The following is a 21,816-nucleotide window of genomic DNA, read 5'->3' as shown; positions in this document are numbered from 1 at the left end:
ATGCCCGAAGCTCCCCTCGTGCAGCTCCTCATGTACAAGTCCCATTCATGCTCTGAACTGACAGAGCACAAACTCTCCCTTGTGCAGAGGCTGTTCAGAGACACGGCTGTAACCACACCTGCCCCAGTAACCCCCCTCCTTTTTCCTGGGAAGAGGAGGCCCAAATCAGACAGCAACTTCAGCTCAGCGTCCAGACTGAACACAGGAATACACTGTCACACACTGCAACCAAAGGCATGAGGGGCTCAGGGCAAGGGGGGAAATCTGCTGTAGTCAATTGGAAGTCGAGCTGATGACTGAACCTTGAATAGCCATGCATACCTGTGGTCCACATGAGCAAACAAAGTCACTGAACTTACCCTGGTTAAAATTATACCCAGCTGTAAAAAAAAAAAAAACCTCAAATAACCCTGATCTGGTATGAAATGTCTCTGTGTCTCCCCCAAAGGTCTAAATGAATCTTTCACTCTATGCCGTTGCTCTCATTTGCCCAGATGAGCCACTGCTATGCATGGCACTGTAACACTTGTATAAAAATGCTATCTTCCTTAACTCACACTTTTTGTTTCTCTGTGTAAGTTTGTATGTAGGCCAGCCTTTAGTGTTTTTTTCATCTTTAATCAAAGCCTTGTGTGTGAGGACATTGCCACACAGTAACTTGGTACTATTCAGCCAAATCAGAACACCCTATGTTCAGCAAACACAAGTATGTGAAACAGATTTTACAAATCTATGACATACATGTCAGAAATATTTCACAAGTGATTTTAGTTTCAAATTTTTGATTATCCTTTTTCTCTGGAAAACAATGTCTTGACCAGCTTGGCTTCAACAGCCCAGAGCACACAACTCCCTCTAATGCACACATACACTTTGGCAGGAAAAAAAGAATTAGAGCAACTAAGAGTTCAATAGCATTCACTATCAGCTTTTACATACTGATAAAGAACCCTTGAAAAAGAGCAGTTCTGCACATACAGCAGCTCTACAGCACTGCAAACCCTGCCTACAGCCCCTGTAGTAGCGACTTCAGTGAAGTCAATGGATGTTTTGTTACCTATTGTTAAATGATAAAATACCTCCAACAAGCACTGTTCTCTTCCATGTTTTTTTTTAAACACCCAAGATACACCTTTGTATTTGAAAAGAAGGAAAGAATTAACATTCTCTCACTTCCTCACTCAGAAAATACTCACTGCTTGGATTAGCCACTAAATTAACTTCAGCTGTAGAGAAAATGACTCATTAAACAGAACAATCAAAAATTTCACTGGAGAGAAGGGGAGGAGGTAAGAAGAACTTTAACCTTCCTCCTCTCCTGCCAAATAAATGACACAGTAGTTTAAAAAAATAAGCAGAATGCAGTAACACTTATTAATAAATAAGGCTTAAAGCAGAATATGTTAAAAAACTAAAGTAAAGGGAAACCAAAGCCAGGCTACAGATAACTGTAATAGCTCTTGGAATACTTTAATGTTCTAACTGTACCCAAATACATCTGGAAACATTTCATAGAGCAGCAGAAAGGCAGAGTTGTCTTTAAGAGGTTCTTCTTAATGTAGATCATAATGTCAGAAGTTCAACAAATAGTTAAAGGCAAGTTTTGTTTGTACAATCCCACATGTGCCAGACAACAGACATCCAGTTTTGTAATACAGCACTGGGAACAAACATGCAAGAGATTTTTAAATAAAAGAACAAAAGCTTTCTTCCACAGACTCATCTGAATTGCTGTGAGACCAGTAGGAAATGTTTTAGGGAAACTGATGTTTCCTTCTATCACAGCCAGTTACTTACTGAATACTGGAGTCAGTTTCTTATTGAATCCTTCTATAATCACTAAATTTGATGGAGAATTGGGGGCAGAAAGGTGGGAACCCTGCCTGTTTCTCATATGACATCTTGAGTAACTATACCAGAAGGTCTGTAAGACAGCTGTCTGAAGCTATTACATATATTTTTTTCATTTGCACCTGAAAATATTTTCCACATATATATGACCTTATCTAAACTAGAAAGGCTAATTTGTCAGTGTGGATTTGAGTTTTGGCACAAAATATTTGGTTGAGAAGACGACTGACACAGACAGCTAAACTCACATGAATACTAAAGCAGCAAGTTTGGCAGTAAAAGATGTCTTCTCTCAGACACAGACCACCTAAACCAAAACAAGCCATAATTGAGAAGTGGGGGTTTTTCTAACAGCATAAATACATTTATACTGCATTCCTACCTCAAAGTAGCACCTCCAGGGTGAGTGAAGAAGCAAACCTACTTTGATAAACCCTCTCAGATTCTCACCCAGCACACCTGCAAAGACTCCCTGGGCTGAGGGACTGCTGCTGCAGCTGGTCAGGATCACAACTCACTAATGGCACAGTTTCACAGCAACCCTGCAGACAATCTCAGACAGCTTCAGCAGAGGCAGAAGCAGCAGCAGTGTATGCCAAGACAAGTGTGGTTTCAAGGGCAGTGTAAGGCACTAATCACATCAGGTATTCTACTTGAAGATCTGCTGTCTGAAAGAATATAGCAGATGGGGTTTCACAGCTGGTTTTAACCAAACTAGGAGCTAGCTGATGTCTAGAGAAATGGTTATGGATTTCCTCCTAAATACATTCCCAGGTGATGCCAAAAAACTCTCCACAGGAATACATGTTAAAAAAACAACAGCAATACATGTTAAAAAACAACAGCATGGCCTCCCATTTCTTTAAGCTGTTGGTAAACCTGTGCCCTGCATTCTGCTTCTGAAGTGCAGTGATTGCCTGCACTTAGTGCAGCTCTCCCTGGCCTTAATTCTGTCAGATGCACCTGCATGAAGTGAGCCTAAGGAAACAGAACAGAGAAAGTCACAACAATGGTAAAACCTGCAAGTATCAGCCATGGATATGCAGATAAAGCCAGGGGAAAAAGATTCCAGACAGTGACTTATATCACTCTTGACTTCATTAAACCAAAGCAAAACCTTTCAAAAAGTTACAGTAAAGAACAGTAAGATGCTACTACAAGAGTTCATCAGTTAAAAGCACAAACAGATTGGCAAGGCCTACAAATAACAGGAGTCCTGTAAAGGCTACCATTACATGTTCTGTAGTCCTCTTTTTTTCTATGTATAAAGCAATCCTGCTAACAATCTTTTCCTTTTACCTGTTCTTTCAACTCAAATGCAAATGCTGAAATGTGACCCAAATCTATGATTAACATCACAGGAGTTATTTTATAAAGGAATAAAAGCTGATGAGCTGCTCTAAGAAACACAGAAGTAAACAAGCTTGAATCAAGACAGATCAAACATCTCACCCACCTTCAGGAGAAGTAGTTTTGCAAAAGATGAAATAACCAGGGTAGAAGATAAACTAGACATTGAATTACAAATCATTTTGTAGCCCTTTAGAGCTAACTCATTACTATAGCTAATTAAAATTAATAGGGACTCACTATTAATTCAAACAGAACAGTGTAGTAACACCTTCCAGAAAAAGGAAGAAAAACTGTTAAAGGGACACATTCTCAACTGAGGCATGCTGCCCCAGTGCTACCAACCTCAAGTAGGTACAGCAATTTACATCAATTGCAGATTCCTCTCCTTCCACACCTAGGTGAAAAATAATTCATAGCCCATTCATGCAGCAGGATCATTCAAACCTTCCTCCAAAATATGCCTACACAAAACTTATGAACATGTTGTATGTTAGAGGAATTTTTTTCCTCTAACAATTCTTGGCACATCAACACTTTCCACTGCTGCAATCCCACAATGTTATCAGCACAAGGCTTCATTCATACCTATGTTTAAAATTTTATAACAGCCTATCAAACTAAGAGATTATGAATCATTCAAGCCATTAAAGTCCAATTACATCAACTGAAATCTGAGCTCCCCGGCATTATTCCAATTTCTCTTTCTGCTCACTCAGCCCCGTACCCCTTCCTACGCAACCTTCCCTTCTCTAACCTTGTGAAATTTCTCTTCCAGAAGATCCAGGAGCTGGCCAATTTACACAACATGCCTGTCACTCTTACCTTCAATACATTTAACCATCAGTTTTCTGTACTTGTGGTTTTGCCCTCACCTCTCCCCCACCCGGCTTCCCATCATTTCATGAATTTCATGCTCCTGCTCCTCTGCATCAGGCAACATCCTGTATCCATGTCCTTTCTGTGCCTACCCATAATTTCTGCATGATTATATCAGTTCAAATACATTTAATTATCATGTACATACTGACACTTAGCTTCACGGTGGATTAATTCAAATTAAAGTGATTAAAATAATCAAATTTAGATTAGCAAATGAGGAAACTTATTTTTTTATGTCCTTAATGGTCATTCTCAAACACCAATAACCACTAAATCATGATGATCTGCAATATAACCTTTTAATTTAGCATTTAATATAGTCCCTAGTTAGACAATAGTATTAGTGTATATTTATGCAGATTCTTGACATGAAATTAATGACCAACACAGGTCACTATTTAGTAGCTGGTTGAATTTTATATGATGACACTTCAACCTCTGTTTGAATGAAAAACAGGATGAAAACTAACAAAATCCCTCAACACCTAATGAAGTTGCTTAACAAATGTTGCATTTAAAGACAATTATTTTCTTATTTTTATGCCTCATCTCTTTAGTAGGTGAAATTGAGTGAACCTGGCAGCTGTGGAATTCAAAATTTCTGATTTTGTAGAGTTCTTTGGGTTCTTTTACTAAAAAAACTTAATAAAATAAAGCTGTTTTCCCATTTTTTCTGTTGATCCCATTCAGTTTTGAATAAACATTAGGCTACTCACACTGAAATGAAAATCAATTTCTCTGGGTGTCTACTGAAGCAGCTGCTGTTCTCAGAAATGAGGTTTTAGCACTTCAAACCCCACTCATGTTCACTAGAGCAATGGGTTTATTTCCTCTAAACATTTGGTAGTTACACTGAGTGAAAGTTCTGTTTTAATTTAGGTAATATTAATATATTACAGCATATTTAGTCCTGAATACAGATTTATTTTTGAGAAAACAAGACAAAAATTACTTCAACCTGAACCACCCCACTTTCTCAACCTCAGCTTGCCTTCTCCAGGGATGTGCTACCACCACCTCAGGGTCAAAACAGAATTTAAAAGAAATGTAAATATTTGCTTTCTTCCAGGGAAAGCACTACATAGGGAAGAGGTGAAAAAGAGGGGATGTGCATATGGGGAATTGCATCAGTATAATTAGAGAGTTTTAGCAAGCTGGTAAACGTCTGTGTAGGCAATCCCTTCACTCTAAAGGGTATTTCCTAATTAAAAATATGTACCCCATTTTCCAGAGCCTTCCTACTGAAGAAACATCTCACCGCTGCCGCCCAATTAGATCAAATTGGGTGGCTGGCTCTTTTTGTTGTGTGCATGATAATACAAAGACTCTCCAAGTTCCTGCTCAACAAAGGCTTGTGTGAAACAGGCTTTGAAGACACAATAACATTCCTCTCGCGAGTTTCAAGCCCGGAGGCTAAAAGCACCAAGTAACTATTCATTCTTCCATCTTGAGACACATTCCTAACCTAGTTCAAAGGCCTGAAAAAACATGCCCTAGCTACATGCCTGCACACCTTCAGCAGGGCTTTTCCCTTCTAGCAGAGCTTGCTAGAGAAAGACGTTTCATACAGAAAAGAATTAAATACATTTGAGAATTTTGTTTCTTAATTGATAAAGGATTCAAGACTGCCTTGCATATGAATTGATCAGCTGTGTTAATCCATTGAAGAGTAAAGTGCACCATTTACATGTTTAAAGTACAATGTTCATGCACAGTGCACGTTCTTTAACTTCTGCTCCCAAGAAGCAGCTGTGAGAGGAGGGAGCGTGCACAGCAGCTGGAAAAGGACAAGGGATCATCTGGAGCTGTTTGGCTTCCATCACTGCTCTTCTATTTAGTTTCATCGGCCTCTGTTTTGACCTCAAACTGGTAAGATAGATGTAAATTACACATGGCTAACCACCCATATTAAGATATCCAAGGTATTCAAGAACATTATGCATCATGTTCACAAAATGATGATAAAAAGGCAACAAAATACAAGATTATTTTCAAAATACTGACACTAGAACAAATATTAACTTTCAACAAGAAAAAATGTTTACAGTTTTCAACATACAGCTTCCTAAACAAATCCAATTCCTCTTCATACATTTTATTTTGCTGTTCCTCAGAAATCTGAATGCCATTATGTGTAAAATGGGGAAATATAAACAATTACAACAGAACAAGCTAACCTAACTACAGTTACCATTTCATGGGAACCAGCCCACAGAAACAGTGGAGCAGGCAGAGGGGAGTGAAGGCAGCCCAGGTGAGACCCCCTCCTTTGCAGGAAGGCAAGCTGGGTACATCTGCCCAAAGCTCCTGCAGGACCCCGCCCAGATGTGCCAGCCAGCCTGCTTTTTGGGATTCCTGAATCACACACAGGAGATAAAAGTTTCCTTTGTTTGCAATAGTTTTCAAGTACACCTAAACTAAGGTTTACCTGCATTCCATTTTTATCTGCGATCAAGCAATTAATTATTTAGTATTCCTGAATTTCCCTTTATTTTAAAGAGAAACAATTTTTAAAAAATTTTGTTGTTTAGTTGACACTATTAAGGAAAAAAATCAACTGTGATCTGCAACACAGAAAAGTGGACCAAATGCTAAAAATACTGTAACATAGCAAAGCATGAAGGGATGGTGCAGTGTGCCCATGCTTTGCAAGCAAAGAAGTCAGAAAGAGAAACAGGGCAAACATAACAAGTTAAAGAGAGGCAATTTTTTCAATTTTAACAATGCTGTTTCCACCTAAAATATATTTTTGTCCTCCTAAAGATTTCAATTAGTCACTTTCCCCAAATAAAAATGGTTCAATTTGAATTTACCATCACTACAAAAAGCCAAGTATTGCTCATTTTTCCCTTCATGTAGCCATAGTACAGGTCTTCATTCCCATCAAAACAAGGAATGCATTACCTTACTGACATCTAAGAGTAATTTTGAATCCTGTGGCAAGCTGAGCTGCCCTACGTCTTTCAAGGACTGCACTTTCAGGCTGAAGTACCTGCTGTTGGTCATTTCCAGGAAATAAAAGTGCACTCTGAAAGGAAAATCTTTGTGGATAAATTCCAAAATAGGGAAAAAAGTAAGATAACATTGTCTTAGCTTCAACTAAGTAAACAGCTTGTTAGTTTATATCCTCATTATTATATAACATTCTGTTCCATAAATACCCCATTTGCTATTTTGAAGTAACAAGTAATTCATAAATTGTGATCAGGAATTGCAGGAGAGGAATCACTAATTACAAACTCTCCTGAGGAAATGAAAATTAATCCAATTTTTCAGAGACCACTCAGCCAACGTCACCATCACTTACCTACAGTGCCTGTGAGTCAGAAATGGAACAGCCACCATCAGTTCAGCAAAGTACCCAACCTTTATTTCTCTGGGTATCACCACAGAGAGCAAGTACCATGAAAAAGCCCATTGTACCGTGCAGGGAAGGCTGCAGATTTACCAGCCCTGTGAAACAGCAGGGACAGCAAAGGACATTCTGTTACATCTGTGCCTTCTCCAGGAAAGAGAAGAGCTTCTATATTTCTCCTATGTTAATATCTATGTGAAGGCTCTGGCATCACAGAGAGTGACTCCCAAACACCCTGTCAATCACTTGAACAGGAACCCTCAAACCAAACTGAGAATTACTGGAAGACCATTGTCTCCTTGCTGTAGCAGGTATATTTCCTGCTATATTTCTAGCAGGAAATATACCTCTATATTTCCAAAGTATTTCAGCAAAGTGCCCAAGCATCACTTACTTGGACACCAGCACTTCCCTGCAGCACATACAGGAGGCTTCAGAGTCTGTCTCTAAAGCCAAAACGTCCCCCCTGCCACTCATTTCCTGCTCTCTAGGGGTTAAAATTCTCATTTCTAACACAGCAATCTTCTCTTCAAAATGAAGACCAGGTGGTTGAAGATTAATTACCATCCAGTGTTTTAATCTAGAAGATTCCCTCACTGGCACACATCAGCTGTCACTTGACGTGTCTTTGTGTCACACAGCACAGGGCACGGGAAGCTCAGGTCAGACCTGAAACAAGTCACAGCTCCAGCCATGGTGTTTCAAGCTCTCCACCTCCCTTCCATTCCTTTGCAGTCACTTACAAACTGATAAACAGAAGACCCCACATGAGACATGCTGTAAGAGGAGAAACAAACTACCTCCCATGTACAGTTCTTGAGGTTCTTTTACTCTCTCAGTAAAGACACACAACTCTCAGCACAGCATTTACATGAGTGTTACTGGTGATGTACAGACATGCAGGATCTGGTGAGGAGGATGATGGGAGGGCTTGTTTTGGTTTGGTTTTAATCCCACATTTCAGTGAAATGACAGCAGAAGGATCCCATACAATTAGACTGGGTTAGTCTCCTCCACTCCAGCTTCAAGCTCTTTATTTCTTCAGGGATCTGTGCCACTGAAGGAAGGCTCCTGTGCACAAACTAGTTAAGTATTTTATTGACTGGCAAATCCAGCTTATGGAGTTCCTACCCTATAGTTATGTCTTAACAAATATTTGTGGACCACACTGAAAGCCAGACCGCTGAAACTAGACAGGAACCAAGGCTGCTAGTTAATTCCCATTTCTTCTGTTCACACAGATTCTACATTTCAAAAAAAGCATGAGCAATCCTTAGGTGCCCTAGTGATTAAAAATGTCCAAATCCTACACAGGCTAGAGGGGATGGGCTGAGGCAGAAGAAGAAGAAACAGTCAATCAAAGCTGTAGATGTTCCCACACTCTACATTCCTCCCTTATATAACACATATCATCAGAGAGTTCAAATGTGCAAGTACACTTCAACAGCTCTACTAGTTGGAAAGTGGCACAACGTCCTCCTGAAGCATATCTTATTTGAAAATTTAACAGGTCATTTCTTCCACATTCCCAGCTTCCAAAAAAAATAGAATTTTACAACATCTGACAAAATGTATACAAGCAAATCTTCTGTGATAAACCACGGAACAGTACATTTCACCTTCCAGTTCAGGTGGCTGAAACCAGGTCGTCCAACTAGAATCCCAAATTATTACAAGCACTTGAACACACACAAACTTCCACTGTCTCATCTACCTGATCAAAAATTACTCTGAAGAAAATACACTTCACAATTACCCAAGGTTAAATCTGTAATAATAGTCTTCAGAGAACATGACCTAGATATGTCAAGCATGATCAGAGAGACATATATCAAGACATCCTTTAGTTAGTTAAGAGTGCCAGGCTTATTTAAATCTCCTTTATCTGTTCACACCTTGGCTTTTGTTAAATTTCACATCATTTCTGTAAGCAGAGAGTAAAGCTGTTAAACTTGTGAATTTTTTTTTAAGTTACCAATGTCTCTCCTTCACTAAGTCTATTTCATGTAGTCAAAATAATAATCACCACTTATCAAAGCCCTAGAATTATGTAAAAATAGAATAATGCTACTCACTTTTATGAACAGGTACTGTAACACATCAGATCACATACAGATGACCAAAAGCCAGCTTTTACCATTCTGACAAGTTGGGAATTCAGACACATTTGTCAGTATTAATATACTTGTGTTGCAGCTCTTACCACAGAATGAAAACCACACCTGCTGTAACAAGCCACAATAGCTTTGTCATTTGAAGTTTTCTCTTACAATGTATCATTTAAATTTTAAAAAGTAAGAGAATCTATACTTACTAATCCATAAGACAAATTATTAAACTAATGAACCCCAATCAAATTTACAACTGTCCTAGTAGCAAAGTGTAAACAAGAAAATGCTGCAGCTTAAAAAAGTGTGTGAATATAGTCCTCCTCCTACTGTATGTATTTTGTAAAATCAAGGAGTTTTAACATTAAAATTCACTAATTCTTATTTATCTTGTACTTAATTCAGATTTGTATCTGTGGTTTACTGCTGTGGTTGTGACAGGAACACTACAAGACAAAGAATTCAGGAAAGGAGAGCTGGAGGTAAATTGTGCTTGCCTTACTAAGCAAATCATCCTGCTAAGGTCAGCAGAATATACAAATATTAAAAAAATAAAAAATCCAATAACAAATAAGGACTACATGTGCTTCCTAAGCAGAGTGTTCATCCCTGTAATAAGGATTAAAAAAAATACAGAAGGAAAAACACCTTCAGAAAACTGCAGTACCATGCAAAACAAGCACCACTAAAACAAACTCTTTGTGTATATCCAGGCTCTCCAGATTTCTGCATACTCACCCTCAAAATTTCAAATATCACCATCCCAGCTCCCCTCAGATCACAAACACCTTGCAATTCCCTATTGACATCATGCTGCCATAGTTTCTGTGTCCCCCAAGTAATTTCTCTCTCATTTCCACCTCCTTCTCACACCAGTTTCTACAAGTGCTCCCTAGCCTTCACCTCAAGTTCCCCATTATCTCATGCCAGCAACCCGCAGCCTCTCCTGGTCACAGCACAGGTCCCATGAGCAGCTTTCCCATCCTTTCTCCTCTCATCTCTTAAGAGTATTTCATAACTGTCAATCAAACACAATAATTAGTTTTCATTGAGACTTGGCACAGAAGTCAAACCTAAAGTCAAATTAGTTTTGGAAAATAATATCTATTTTTCTTCCATATCACTGGACGCCAAATTTATTTTTAAAGCTTATGTGACTTTACTCATGTAATAATCAGTACTGAACAGATTAACTTTCAGAGCTTCAAGAAACAGGAAAAAAAACCACTTTCCTTACAAACAAGCTATTATACACTTGCTTGTTCAAAAGAATATTCAAGTACATTTACTTTCAGCACTTTCATTCATGTATTTAGGAAGTCATGACAATTGTACAGTCCTAATGAATATTAGTTATTAAATTTTAGTAATCATAAAGTAGTTCTGAAACAATGCACCATACTGAAGATATTGGTCAAATTACATTCTCATTCCACAGCTGCTTGCTCTATTTTATTAACGAGCTGTAATTCTCTATTTACAAGTGTTATCTAAGGAGATTTATGATCTCCCTATAGTTGCTATTAAAAATCAGCATCATCCTCACCCTGCAATGTCCTGTTTCATTTTCAAATTTAAACCACATTCAAAAACCAGTTTAAACTTTAACTAAATGTGAAAAGCATGTGCTAAAGATGTCCAGGTAGTACCTCATAATCATATGAATTTGTTTATAAATCATTCTGTTTCAGTTTTTAAGCCAGAAAAACAAAAGAGAAACACCTAAACCCATTAATTATAAGCTTGTGGTCTTGTTAAACAGGAGAACTGCAAATATGCAAGTATGTGGAGACACAGGCTCAATTTTGGCAAATAATTAGGTGTGGGGAAAAACTGGTGTGTGCATACAGTAAGAAATGCACTGTTTTGTCTACAGTAATACCCACAAAGCACGAAAAACTTTCATAACATGCTGGTATTTACCTTGGTGCTGACCCAAAACTACAGAAACTTCTATTCTTCAGTTTGGGAAACAACACATTCACAGAAACTGAATTTAACTGTACAAGTCTTGTTTTGGCACCCTTCTGGGTCTCTTCCAACTCAGGATATCCTATGATTTTATTAATTGCTGTTGTTCCACATTAAGTTTTTAATTTGAGAAAAAGACCACAACGATTAAAAACTATGAAGGAAATAAATTTAAAAAGCAAGCAGTGTCCCCTCCCCAAAAAAATAAAACCCAGGTATATAGTACAAGAATGACATGAGTAATTTTCTGTTTACCATCACGTGTATTTTCATGAGAACCACACAAAAGTTTAGTTCTACCCTTAGAAGTGTTTTGCTTTAACTGCATACAGGCAAAAGGTCTAACAACCCTACAGATGCCCTTTTGTTTTATTCCCATTGTACTGTTTTCCATTTTCTTACATCACCAAAAAACCCCAAACCACCCAAGCAGTGGGTGAAACAGTCATCATCAAAGCTAGAGTGAGCCAAGTTACCACTTGCTTACACTACACATATTCTATTCCATGTTATTAGCACTTACATTCAAGAGTTCTCAGAGTCATCAACAAAATGGAAATGAAGCTTTGAAGCTTTGGAGATCAAAGCAAGATACCTGGATTCATTCTGCTGTCCTGCTACTGCATTTCCTGTTTCTCCAGAGCCAACATCTAATGGTTTCCTTTTTGGAATATTTTTGACTATATACTCAGAAGCCAAGTTATCAGTAGTTGATCTTCAACACCCCTGCTCATTTGAGGAGCCTTCTCACAGCAGCCCCAAAAGCAGGATCCACAGCATATCCACAACATCTGCTCACCTGTTGGGTTTGTGTGCAGGGTTTTGATAGTGGGGGGCTACAGGGGTGGTTCCTCCAAGAAGCTGCTGGAAGCTGCCCCCATGTGTGACAGAGCCATTCCAGTAAGCTCCAAGATGCACCTGCTGCTGGCCAAGGCCAAGCAGTGCCACTGACAGTGGCAGTACCTCTGGGATTATGTTTTAGGAACAAGAAAAAAACCTGCACAGCTGCAGCCAGAGAGAGGAGTGAGGATATCTGATACTCTGCAGATACTCTGCAGAGCAGCAGAGACAACATGCAGTGAACTGGCTAAAAAAACCTGCACAGCTGCAGCCAGAGAGAGGAGTGAGGATATCTGAGACCACTGTGGATAGAGGAAACTACTCTGCAGAGAAGCAGAGACAACATGCAGTGAACTGGCAAAAATCCCCATTCTCACACCCCTGGTGCTGCTGTGGAGAAGAGGTAGAGAAAGGGAGAGTAAAGCTAAGCCCAGGAAGAAGGGGGGGTAGGCGACAAGTGTTTTGAGATTTAGTTTTTATTTCCTATTATCCTATTTTGATTTGATTGGTAATGAAACTAATTTGTAATCCCTCCTACCCTAGCCCAAATATATACCCTGGACCCTCCCTCAAGGGGCTGGACTCTTTCCCCAGTGTCCTACTGCCGGGTTGTCTCCCTGTTAAGCTGATCCTTCTCCTGTATCCCTTATCTCTCTGTTTTGCCCACCACAGTAACTGATGAGTGATCTCTCCCTGCCCTTATCTCAACCCATGAGCCTTTTGTTGTATCTTTTTCTCCCCTGTCTAGCTGAGGAAGAGAGTGATAGAGTGGCTCTGGTGGACATTTGGTGTCTACCAGGACCAGCCCACCGCATCTGTGCATGCAAAACTCTAAGCAGGAAGAAAATGCCTTAGGGCTACACTGCTCTCTCCCCTCAATTTTTTTCCATGTCATGAGCTGGTGTTTCCCAGCACAACTTGGCAATTGCAGCAACGAAGCCTTCCAGCACAGCATAAAAGGCCACTCATCAGAGGATCCAAGAGTCACCAGCTAGGCTAGACACACACTGTCATGAGCTGGTGTTTCCCAGCACAACTTGGCAATTGCAGCAACAAAGCCTTCCAGCTACAGCATAAAAGGCCACTCATCAGAGGATGCAAGAGTCACCAGCTAGGCTAGACACACAGAGCAGTACCCACTTCTCTAAAGCAGAGGTAAAGGTTTGGGCAGGAGAGCATACAGAACTGCACTGAAACTACAGCACTTCTAACAGGAAAACAAAGAGAGCTTAGGGCAGGGCCAGCTGTTTGGAAACAGCCAAGAATATATGACAGGGAAGGCAATGGGATTGGAGAGTGCAAAGGAATTCTGTGGGTGAGAGAGAAATGTTTTTCAATGAAATTTGGGAAACAACATGATTATTTCAGCCAGGATCCTTAATGTTAGGAGTAATAATTACATTTGAAATAGATTAAAAATACTTCAGAATCTAATGCCTGAACAACTTGGAGGCAGCTGGCAGAGAAGGGCAGGGGAGCAGGGAAAAGGACAGGAGTCAGGTAGTTTGCATCAAAGCAGCAACAATCATTTTACTGTTAGGAGATGAACAGCCAACATTTGGGGTCACTGTCTTGTAGATGGCAACAACAGAAAATTCCAGAATGGATAAAACAAGCACTGTCCAGACAGTTTTGGCCTTTGGGTTGGGTGGAAGATTGCTCTATGAAGAAAAAAAGCCCCAAAACCATGTACAGTCCCTTTGCCAATTCTGAGATTTAAAGTGTAAATAATAACCCACAAAAGAGAGGGAAAGTAAAGAACAGTAAAAGTAACTAAGTAAGAGTACTTAGTGCAGCCTTCCCCAGCCCTTGTTCTGAAACCTGCAGCTTCACCTCTCCCTTCCCAGCTCCAGAGTTTTCTCCTCTCTGCTGTACCTGCAAACACCCCAAGAAGCTTTTCCTTCACCTTTCACTTGTTCAGACACCAACAGGAGAAACCACAACCTCCCTGCTCTCAGCTACAGCCTGAACAGCCTCAGCTGCCACAAGGAGCACAGGAGAAGCTGGCCAAGGAGGCACAGCCTGCTCTGCTGCTCGCTGGGAAAGGCAGGCAAAGCTCTGGGGAGCTGTGGAGTTTTCAGGTGAATGGTTCAGCTGAAGGTGCTCAAGAACTTTTTCAGGCATGGGCAAGCAGTCCCATAAATCATTCAGCTCCAGGCAGGTTTTCTTAGGAATGGCATAAGGTACAACCTACACAGAACAAGTCTCCTGCCAAGCCCAGGTTTTACCTCCAAAGCAAAAAAGGTACAAGCAAAAGTCAAAAAATAACTATCAAAATGGTTTAGTATGAACAAAATATTGTTGGGTTTCTTTCCTTAGCACACTCAAGAGATGAGCTAGTCAGGCTAATTTTGTAAGAGAAATTTCAGTTGATAGCAAGAAAGCCAGCCTGGGAAACAAGAGTCCCAACAGTTAATGTGTGAGAAGGCTACAAGCAACCAACAAAGCTTTACAGTGGGAAGGGAGAAGGAAGAGCCATGGCTCAAACTCCCCATATAATTACAACCTGATTCCTCCCTTGCCTCCCAGAAGAAGCTGTTCCTCCTCAATCCAATCCAAATTCTGGGAAGTAAGAACCAACTTCAAATAACAATTACTCTATTATACTCTATTTTATACAATGCTGCCCTTAAAAGCATCTCCATAGTATTTTTCAGCCAGTTCTTATATCAGGTCTTCCACATCCTATCTTTCACTGAACCGCATAATCACAGCAGGTATCTACCTAACACCACCATGGAGAGCACTGCCACAGCTTTTATGTTAAAGATGGCACATAGTTCAATTAAACAAGTTGTCCACAGCAAAAGGAAAGCAGTGCATTTGGGGAAAAAACTGTGTAAGCAGTTATGACACTGCTCCCTGCCAGACCTGCCTTCTCACACCCTTTATATCTTCTTTATTTACCCACACACTGACCAAGGATCTTCTCTCACACTTACTTTCCAGGCTCAGCACTGGACAGGTGGGAAGGAACAGTGATGTTCCCAGCAAAGTGATTTAACTGCAGAACATGTTGCATCCTCTGGTAAAAGTTCCTTCCTGAAGAATTCACAACAGCAATGCTGTCCTAAGCAGATATGGATTCCCGGGGTAACAAGAGCCATCTGCAAAAACAGGGCTCTTGCAAGCACATGCCAGAACTGAGAAAAGGTGTGGTTGTGTAAATTTGTGTACATTTAGTCGCAAATACTGTATGGTGATACTCAGCACAGTCCTGTCAGCCACAAAAATGACCATTTCCTACTAGTTACCACTTGACCCAGACTGGCAATATTTGCACTGATCCTAAGTCCTACCTAGAACTTTCATATTAACCTAGTCATAGGTCATATAAGACAATGACTTATTATTGCTTTGCTCTAATGGGCAACAGCAGCAATGCCAAGCAGCAAATGTGAAGAGACTGTTCTCCTTTTGTTATAAGGTTATAAGGATGCAAACCATTTAAAATTAAAAACATATGATCCCAGGCATCACACCAACACCAGCCCTCAATGTTCCCTTCAGCACAACCAACAGGTGACACAAATACTGAGATGATGCAAACAGTGGGGTGAGATTCACCCCCTAATGTAATTGCATAATTCATATAACTGCTTTAACTACTATGATTGCTGCTGCTCAGGTATGTAGGAAACTGTTAAAATTGAGTGACAAAATTTACAGATAACTATCTGCCAGTACTTTCCTGCACCAAAACAAAGCACTCTTCACCTTTCGTGAAAGGACATAGGTGTGCTGTATTTTATGAGCTCTCACAAGATACATTGTTCTGTGCTGCAGGAAGTTCCCACTCAACAGAAACATCACTCTGCTTCCAACAAGGCTCCTACTCATCTTACATGTCTGTAATCAACGTGCAACAGCCTGGCAGAAGTTTTTCCCGAATTAAAAATTAAAAGCTTCAGGAAGAAGCAGAACACATCAGTCAATGGCAAAACCACAGTTCATAGGTTTTGATAGGTTCTTGTGCTGTTTCTTAACACTGTGGCAGGTGAGGCCACACAGACATCAACCGAAACACAAGTGATAGATACAAAGCTCTAAAAGCTTTGAAGTCTCTTTTGAAACTCACAGCTCCTTCCAACAAAACTAAATAATTAACACTGGTCACAGACCTGTGAGGTAGATGCCCTTAGCCATGCAAGTGTTAGCAGGGTTCACTGCTCCGCTCTTGGCCACAATCACTGACCAAACCAGGATTTCACTGGGAGTTTCCCGCTTCCAGCCCAATACGAGAAGTAACTCGTTTTCACACCCCTCTCCCACACACTTTTGAAGCACTGCTAATTCCGAAAAGTGAAACAACGTAGCAACACGGTAAGCACAGTAATGTATCCCCGGCTGCAGAGGAGCGTCCAAAGCGGCTTTGGAAGCACTCCCCACCCAGCCTTGCAGGTGCGGGCCAGCAGCGGGACGCCCGCAGGGATGCTGCACTCCTGGACGCTTCTGCCTCATGCTGCAGTGAAACCAATCCAACCCTGGCTGCCCCGGGGACGGTGCAGCCCGGCCCCAGGCACCGCCACGAGCAGCCCTCAGCCCCCTCCCCGCGCTCGTTCCACTCCCCGAGCGGAGCCGCGCCCCGTCCCGCCCCGTCCCGGCTCACCTTCCCCGGCGGGCGCCCGGCTCCTACATCTCCTCCCGCTTCTGGAAGCTGATGCTGGCGTACGCGCTCAGATCCTCGCCACAGTGGCCACTCCCGCGCTGCTGGCCCGGGGGCTTCGGCGGCAGCGGCTGCTTCGCCTCGGCGGAGGCGTGTGGGTGGTGGTGGCGGCGGTGGCCGCAGTCCCTCACCAAGTCCAGGTCGATGTAGTTGAGCCCGTTCTCCAGGGCGGGCGCGACCCCCGGGTCCCGGCGGGCGGCCGCCTCCCCCGCGCCGGGCCGCAGCCACACGTTCTCGAAGGAGGCCGAGCTGTGCCGTTTCACCTCCTCGGCGCCCCCCGCGCCGCCGCAGGGGAAGGGTGCCCCGAGCCCGCCCGCCGCTCCGCGGGCCGCGCTCGGCGTGGACGAGAAGGTCTCGGAGCTGTGCCGCCGCCGGCCGCCCTGCGGGTCGGCGCGGATCACCTTGGCGCTCTGGTTGCGGCCGGGGCTGAGGCTGACGCGGGTGAAGGCGCTGCCCGCGCCCAGGCCCCCCAGCAGGGAGGAGGAGCGCGGCGGCGCCGCCGACAGCTCGGCCGGCGACCGCGGCAGCTCCGGGGACGCAGCGGTGGCGGCCGCCGGCGGGGGCTTTTCGGGGCCGGCGCGACCCCCCCGCACCTCGGCGTAGCTGATCGGGCGGGCGGGCGAGCCGGGGGACGGGCTGTCCGCGTAGTCCGAGCAGGAGCCCCCGCCGGCCGCGGCGCCCCCCCGCTGCATCGCCACGTAATCCCGGCCGAGCCGGGCCGCCCGCGCGGTGGCGAAGCCGGGCGGGCAGGGGGCCCGCGGCGGGCCCGGCTCCATGTTCATGTACTCCTCGGCGGCCTCGCTGCCCGGCGGCGGCAGGGCCATGCTCAGGGCAGCCGAGGGGAAGGGCGGCTTCTCGCCGGCGATGAACTCGATGTTCACGTACTCGCCGGGGCTCTTGGGCTCCGGGGGAAGCAGCACGGGGGGCTGCTCCCGGGCCCGCGGCAGGGTGCTGGCCTTAGGGCCACCCAGCGACAGCCGCGTGGGGCGCGCCAGGCGGCTCTTGGTCTGCACGGCCGTGTCCACCTTGCGCGGGGGCTGCGCTTGAGGCGGGGGGCCGCCCTCGGGGCCGCCGCCGCCGCCCAGGCTGTCGCTGCTGGTGGAGGACGACGAGTCCTCGGCCGCGTAAAGGAGGCGGCTGGAGCCGAGCGCGATGCGGGGCTGAGGGCTGCCCTCCTCGGCTGTCCCCGCCGGCCTGCTGCCGCCCCGCCGGTGCACGTGCTTGAAGGAGCGCGGCAGCGAGAAGTAGGAGTAGATGGGTTTGTGGTGCGCTACGGTGGCCGCCTCCTCGACCCCCGGCTGCCCCGCAGCCCCGAAGTAGCAGTCGGGCGGAGTGCTGGTGGTGGAGCCGCTGGCTGGGGACATGTTGATGTAGTCGCTGCCGCCGCACGGGAGCTTCCCTTCGTTGCTCTCCACTGAGAGTTTTGGGTGGTGGCCGGCACCATTTGTCCAGATCTTGCCGTAGCCCGCAGAGCTGCTGTCGGGGGAATAGCTGCCACTGGGGGACATCATCATGTAGCCATTGGAGTCCACTGTGGCTGGAGGGTGGCGGCCACCCCTGCCAGGGTTGATGATCTGCTGTGGGGCCGACACACTCTTAGGGCTCATGGGCATATAGTCCCCACCCTTGGGGGGCCCCCCACCACTGGGCACAGGGGCTACACCAGGTGACATGGGCATGTAGCCATCATCCGTGTGCGGGGCAGAGTTGGTCCGATGATGGCCACTGTCCATGTGGTGCATCTCCAGGCACTCCTCCGGGTAGGAGTGAGTGGGTACAAAGGCTGAGTGGCGGTAGGAGGGCAGCCTGCTGCTGCCGCAGGGGTAAGAAGGCAGCATCTCCGTGTACTCCTCAATGGAGGCCACTGAAGACTGTGAGGGTGTTTTCTGATGGGAGATGGTGGGCGAAGTACCTGCAGAGTGAGTCCGCTTTCTGAATGCCTTCTCCAAGTCCGCAACCTCCTCACTACCACCTCGAGGACAGCAGGGGGTACTAGGATAGCGGGGCTGCTGCTGAGGGTGGCAGGCGCGTGGGATGAAATGGCCATTGGGTGCTGCCAGGCTGCAGCAAGAAGAGGTGGCCTTCCCTCCCATGCAGATGTAGTTGAGGTCTTCATCACCCCGGGCAGGGGGGGTGTGTCCCAATGAATCAGGGGTTACGCTGCGAAAAGAGCTGCGAAAGTCACACGGGCTTGAACCATACTCATCAGAAGAAATAAATCCACCATCACTAGGAGAGCCAGAAACTGAAGCACTAGATCTTCGAGGGAACAGGCAGTCTGAGGTGGAGCCGTGGCCACTAGTGCTGCTGGATGACAGGCTGACTGGACTGGTGGCTGAAGGAGAGCAGCGCGAGGAAGGCATTGGGATGGACCGGCTGTGGTTGAGTGGAGGATGGAGCCTGGAGTTGCCACGGTGTCTGTGTGAGTGAGTCCGGTTAGCACTGGGACTGACTGGGCTACCATCCACAGAGGCAGGTCTTGACATTGTGCCTTCCCCATCACTCGATGCTCGAACCCGGAAAGAGCTGGGCTTGCCACCTGTACCTCCACCACCAGCAGGAGAAGTGGCCGTGACACTCTCAGTCCTGGACCGCCGACTGAGCCCCACTTGGCTCGGTGGAGGGTTGTTGACATGGTGCCTGCGAAGGGGCACGGAGATCGGGTTGGAACAGTTTGAGGAGGACTGGCTCTTGCTACGGGGCCGGAATTCCTCGCTCATGGCTCGCATGGCCTCCAGGATAGTTTCATGCATGTTCTGTGCCACCACTGAGTCATCCACTTGCATCCAGAACTCACCAGGTCCAGTGACAGCTGAGCGTCCCACCTCAATGAAGAAGAAGTTCTCAGAGTGACCACAGCGGCGGATATTGAGCAGCTGCAGCACCACAGCAGCCGCATCTGAATTCAGCTTTACAAAGCTGATGGTCTTGTTAGTCAGGCACAGGCGGTAGATGCCAATCAGGTTCTTTGTCTGGCCTAGGCCCTTAGGCTTCAGAATTACTTGCCAAACTTCCTTAAAAGCTGGACCAGGGGCTACCTCACCATAGCTGTCCTCACCTGCTTCCCCCAGCCCCGTGCTGCTGCCTCCAAAAGTGACATCGCTGTGGTGGTGGTGGTGATGGTGATGGAGGTGATGGTGGCCCTTGGCCCTGTTGTGCAACTGCAGCAGCGCTTGGTACCAGCTCTCCTGCTCAGGTTCACTGTCAGCTGCAATGGCAAAGTGCTCGTCCTTGGTGTAGAGGGCCACCAGGTGCTTGTTCTTGGAGTCAGCCCGTTTGTTGATGTTGAAGCAGCTTTCTAGTGGGATGGAGCGCTTGGGGGCCCCTGACTTGTGTCTCCATTTCTTCTCATTCTCGTAATACTCCAGCCGGGCGGGTCCAGACTCACTGGCTGCCCTCAGCACGAAAAATCGTTTATGCATGCTCTTGGGTTTGCGCAAGTAACCCACCTTTCTGACATCTGAGAAGAAGCCCTCGTTATTATCCGTGGGGCTGGCCATGATGAGAGGTGGTGGAGTTGTTACTGCAGCTCGCAGTCTGCAAGACCCCAAAACAGCCAAGCCAGCCAGGAAAGGCAACCACCTAAAATAAAATTCATGCAACAATTAAAAAAAAAAAGGAAATAAAAAAAAAGGAAAAAAAAAGGCAAAATAGCTCAGGATCCTCTTTTGAGAACGGGACGGGGGAGGGACAGAAGCAGGGTGAGAGCAGCTGTTCAGTGGCAGAGGCAGCTTCCAGCACCAAATCAGAGTTTGTGTTGCTGTTTATGCCCAAATCGCGCTTAGACGCGTAAACTCGTCCTTAAAAAGTCCAGTCCCGATCAGTCCAGACGAAAGTCTCGTCCCAAAATGAGCAGCCGGGAATGAAAAACGCATCTTCCCTTGCAGGGGTCGGGCTCCGGCGGGGCCGGCTGCGGGGCGCGGGTCCCTTTCCTCCGCTCCCTGCACCCTTTCCCCGGCTCAAGTTTGCCTCCGCGAGCAGCGATCTCTGTTGCAGATTAAATATCCTCTCGGGGGCGGAGATTGTTTTGCAAAGTCCGGGGTTTGCACCCAAAAATACACGCTGCTCTCCCCTCTCTCGCTCTCCTCCCAAAAAAAGAGAAAATTAAAAAAAAAATGCCGCCCACAATACAACCCCCCTTCCCCAAATATCAGCGCCGAGGCTGCTGCTCCCGCTCGTGCGTGCGGAGGAGGCTGGCGACCCCATTCAGTCCCATCTCGTTAGGCAGAGAAAGTGCCATTTCCACACGCGGCGCAGCCCGGCAGCGGCGGGAGGAGAGGCAAGCCCGAGTGCCGAAGGAACATCCTCTCTTCCTCCTCCTCTTCATTCCAGGCGGCAGCGCCTCAGCGGCCGGCGGCGCGGCCCCCTCCCGTGCCCCAGCCCGCCGGGGGAGCGGGCACCGCCGCGGCGGCTCCTTCTCCGCCGGCTTCTCCTCGGAGTTTCCCGGCGCCCCGCACCAAAACAGGCGGCCGGGGCCGCGCTCGCCAGTCCAGCCCCCTCCGCCCGCCGCCGCGGCTCAGGCTCACTCCAAGGAGAACAACACGTGACAGCGCCAGTGCGTGGACCATCCCCGGAGCCGCCGCCGGGCTCCCGGCCAGCGCCGCCGCTCCACCCTCCGCCCTGCCCTCATTCAGCGCGGCCGCGGGGCCGCCGCCGCCGCGCCCCCATTGGTGCCGCCGCCCGTCCGTCACGGCTGCGGCGGCGCCCGGCCGGGCTGGGGCGCGGCGCGTAGTAAAGAGGCGTAGACGCCATTCAGCGCCGTGTTTTTTATACCCGCCGCCGGCGGCCTCTGC

The 21,816-nt window shown here is 45.9% G+C and overlaps 1 protein-coding gene across 2 annotated transcripts in view; it reads right to left on the bottom strand.

Moving 5' to 3' along the window:
• IRS1 (insulin receptor substrate 1) overlaps positions 1-20,561 on the bottom strand; it is a 48,213-nt gene extending 27,652 nt beyond the window's left edge. The window contains exon 1 of one of the 2 annotated variants that reach the window (XM_039722320.1): positions 16,967-20,561. In XM_039722320.1, the coding sequence (XP_039578254.1) occupies positions 16,990-20,523 (3,534 nt within the window). In that variant the 5' untranslated portion in view covers positions 20,524-20,561 and the 3' untranslated portion in view covers positions 16,967-16,989. The remainder of the gene's footprint in view (positions 1-16,966) is intronic. The other variant, XM_039722321.1, reaches the window with a different exon arrangement.
• Between the last annotated feature and the right edge of the window lie 1,255 nt (positions 20,562-21,816).

This window comes from Passer montanus, unplaced genomic scaffold (assembly GCF_014805655.1).
Source record: "Passer montanus isolate IOZ18808 unplaced genomic scaffold, ASM1480565v1 scaffold48, whole genome shotgun sequence".
NCBI lineage: Eukaryota > Metazoa > Chordata > Aves > Passeriformes > Passeridae > Passer > Passer montanus.
This window is presented reverse-complemented; position numbering and strand designations above follow the sequence as displayed.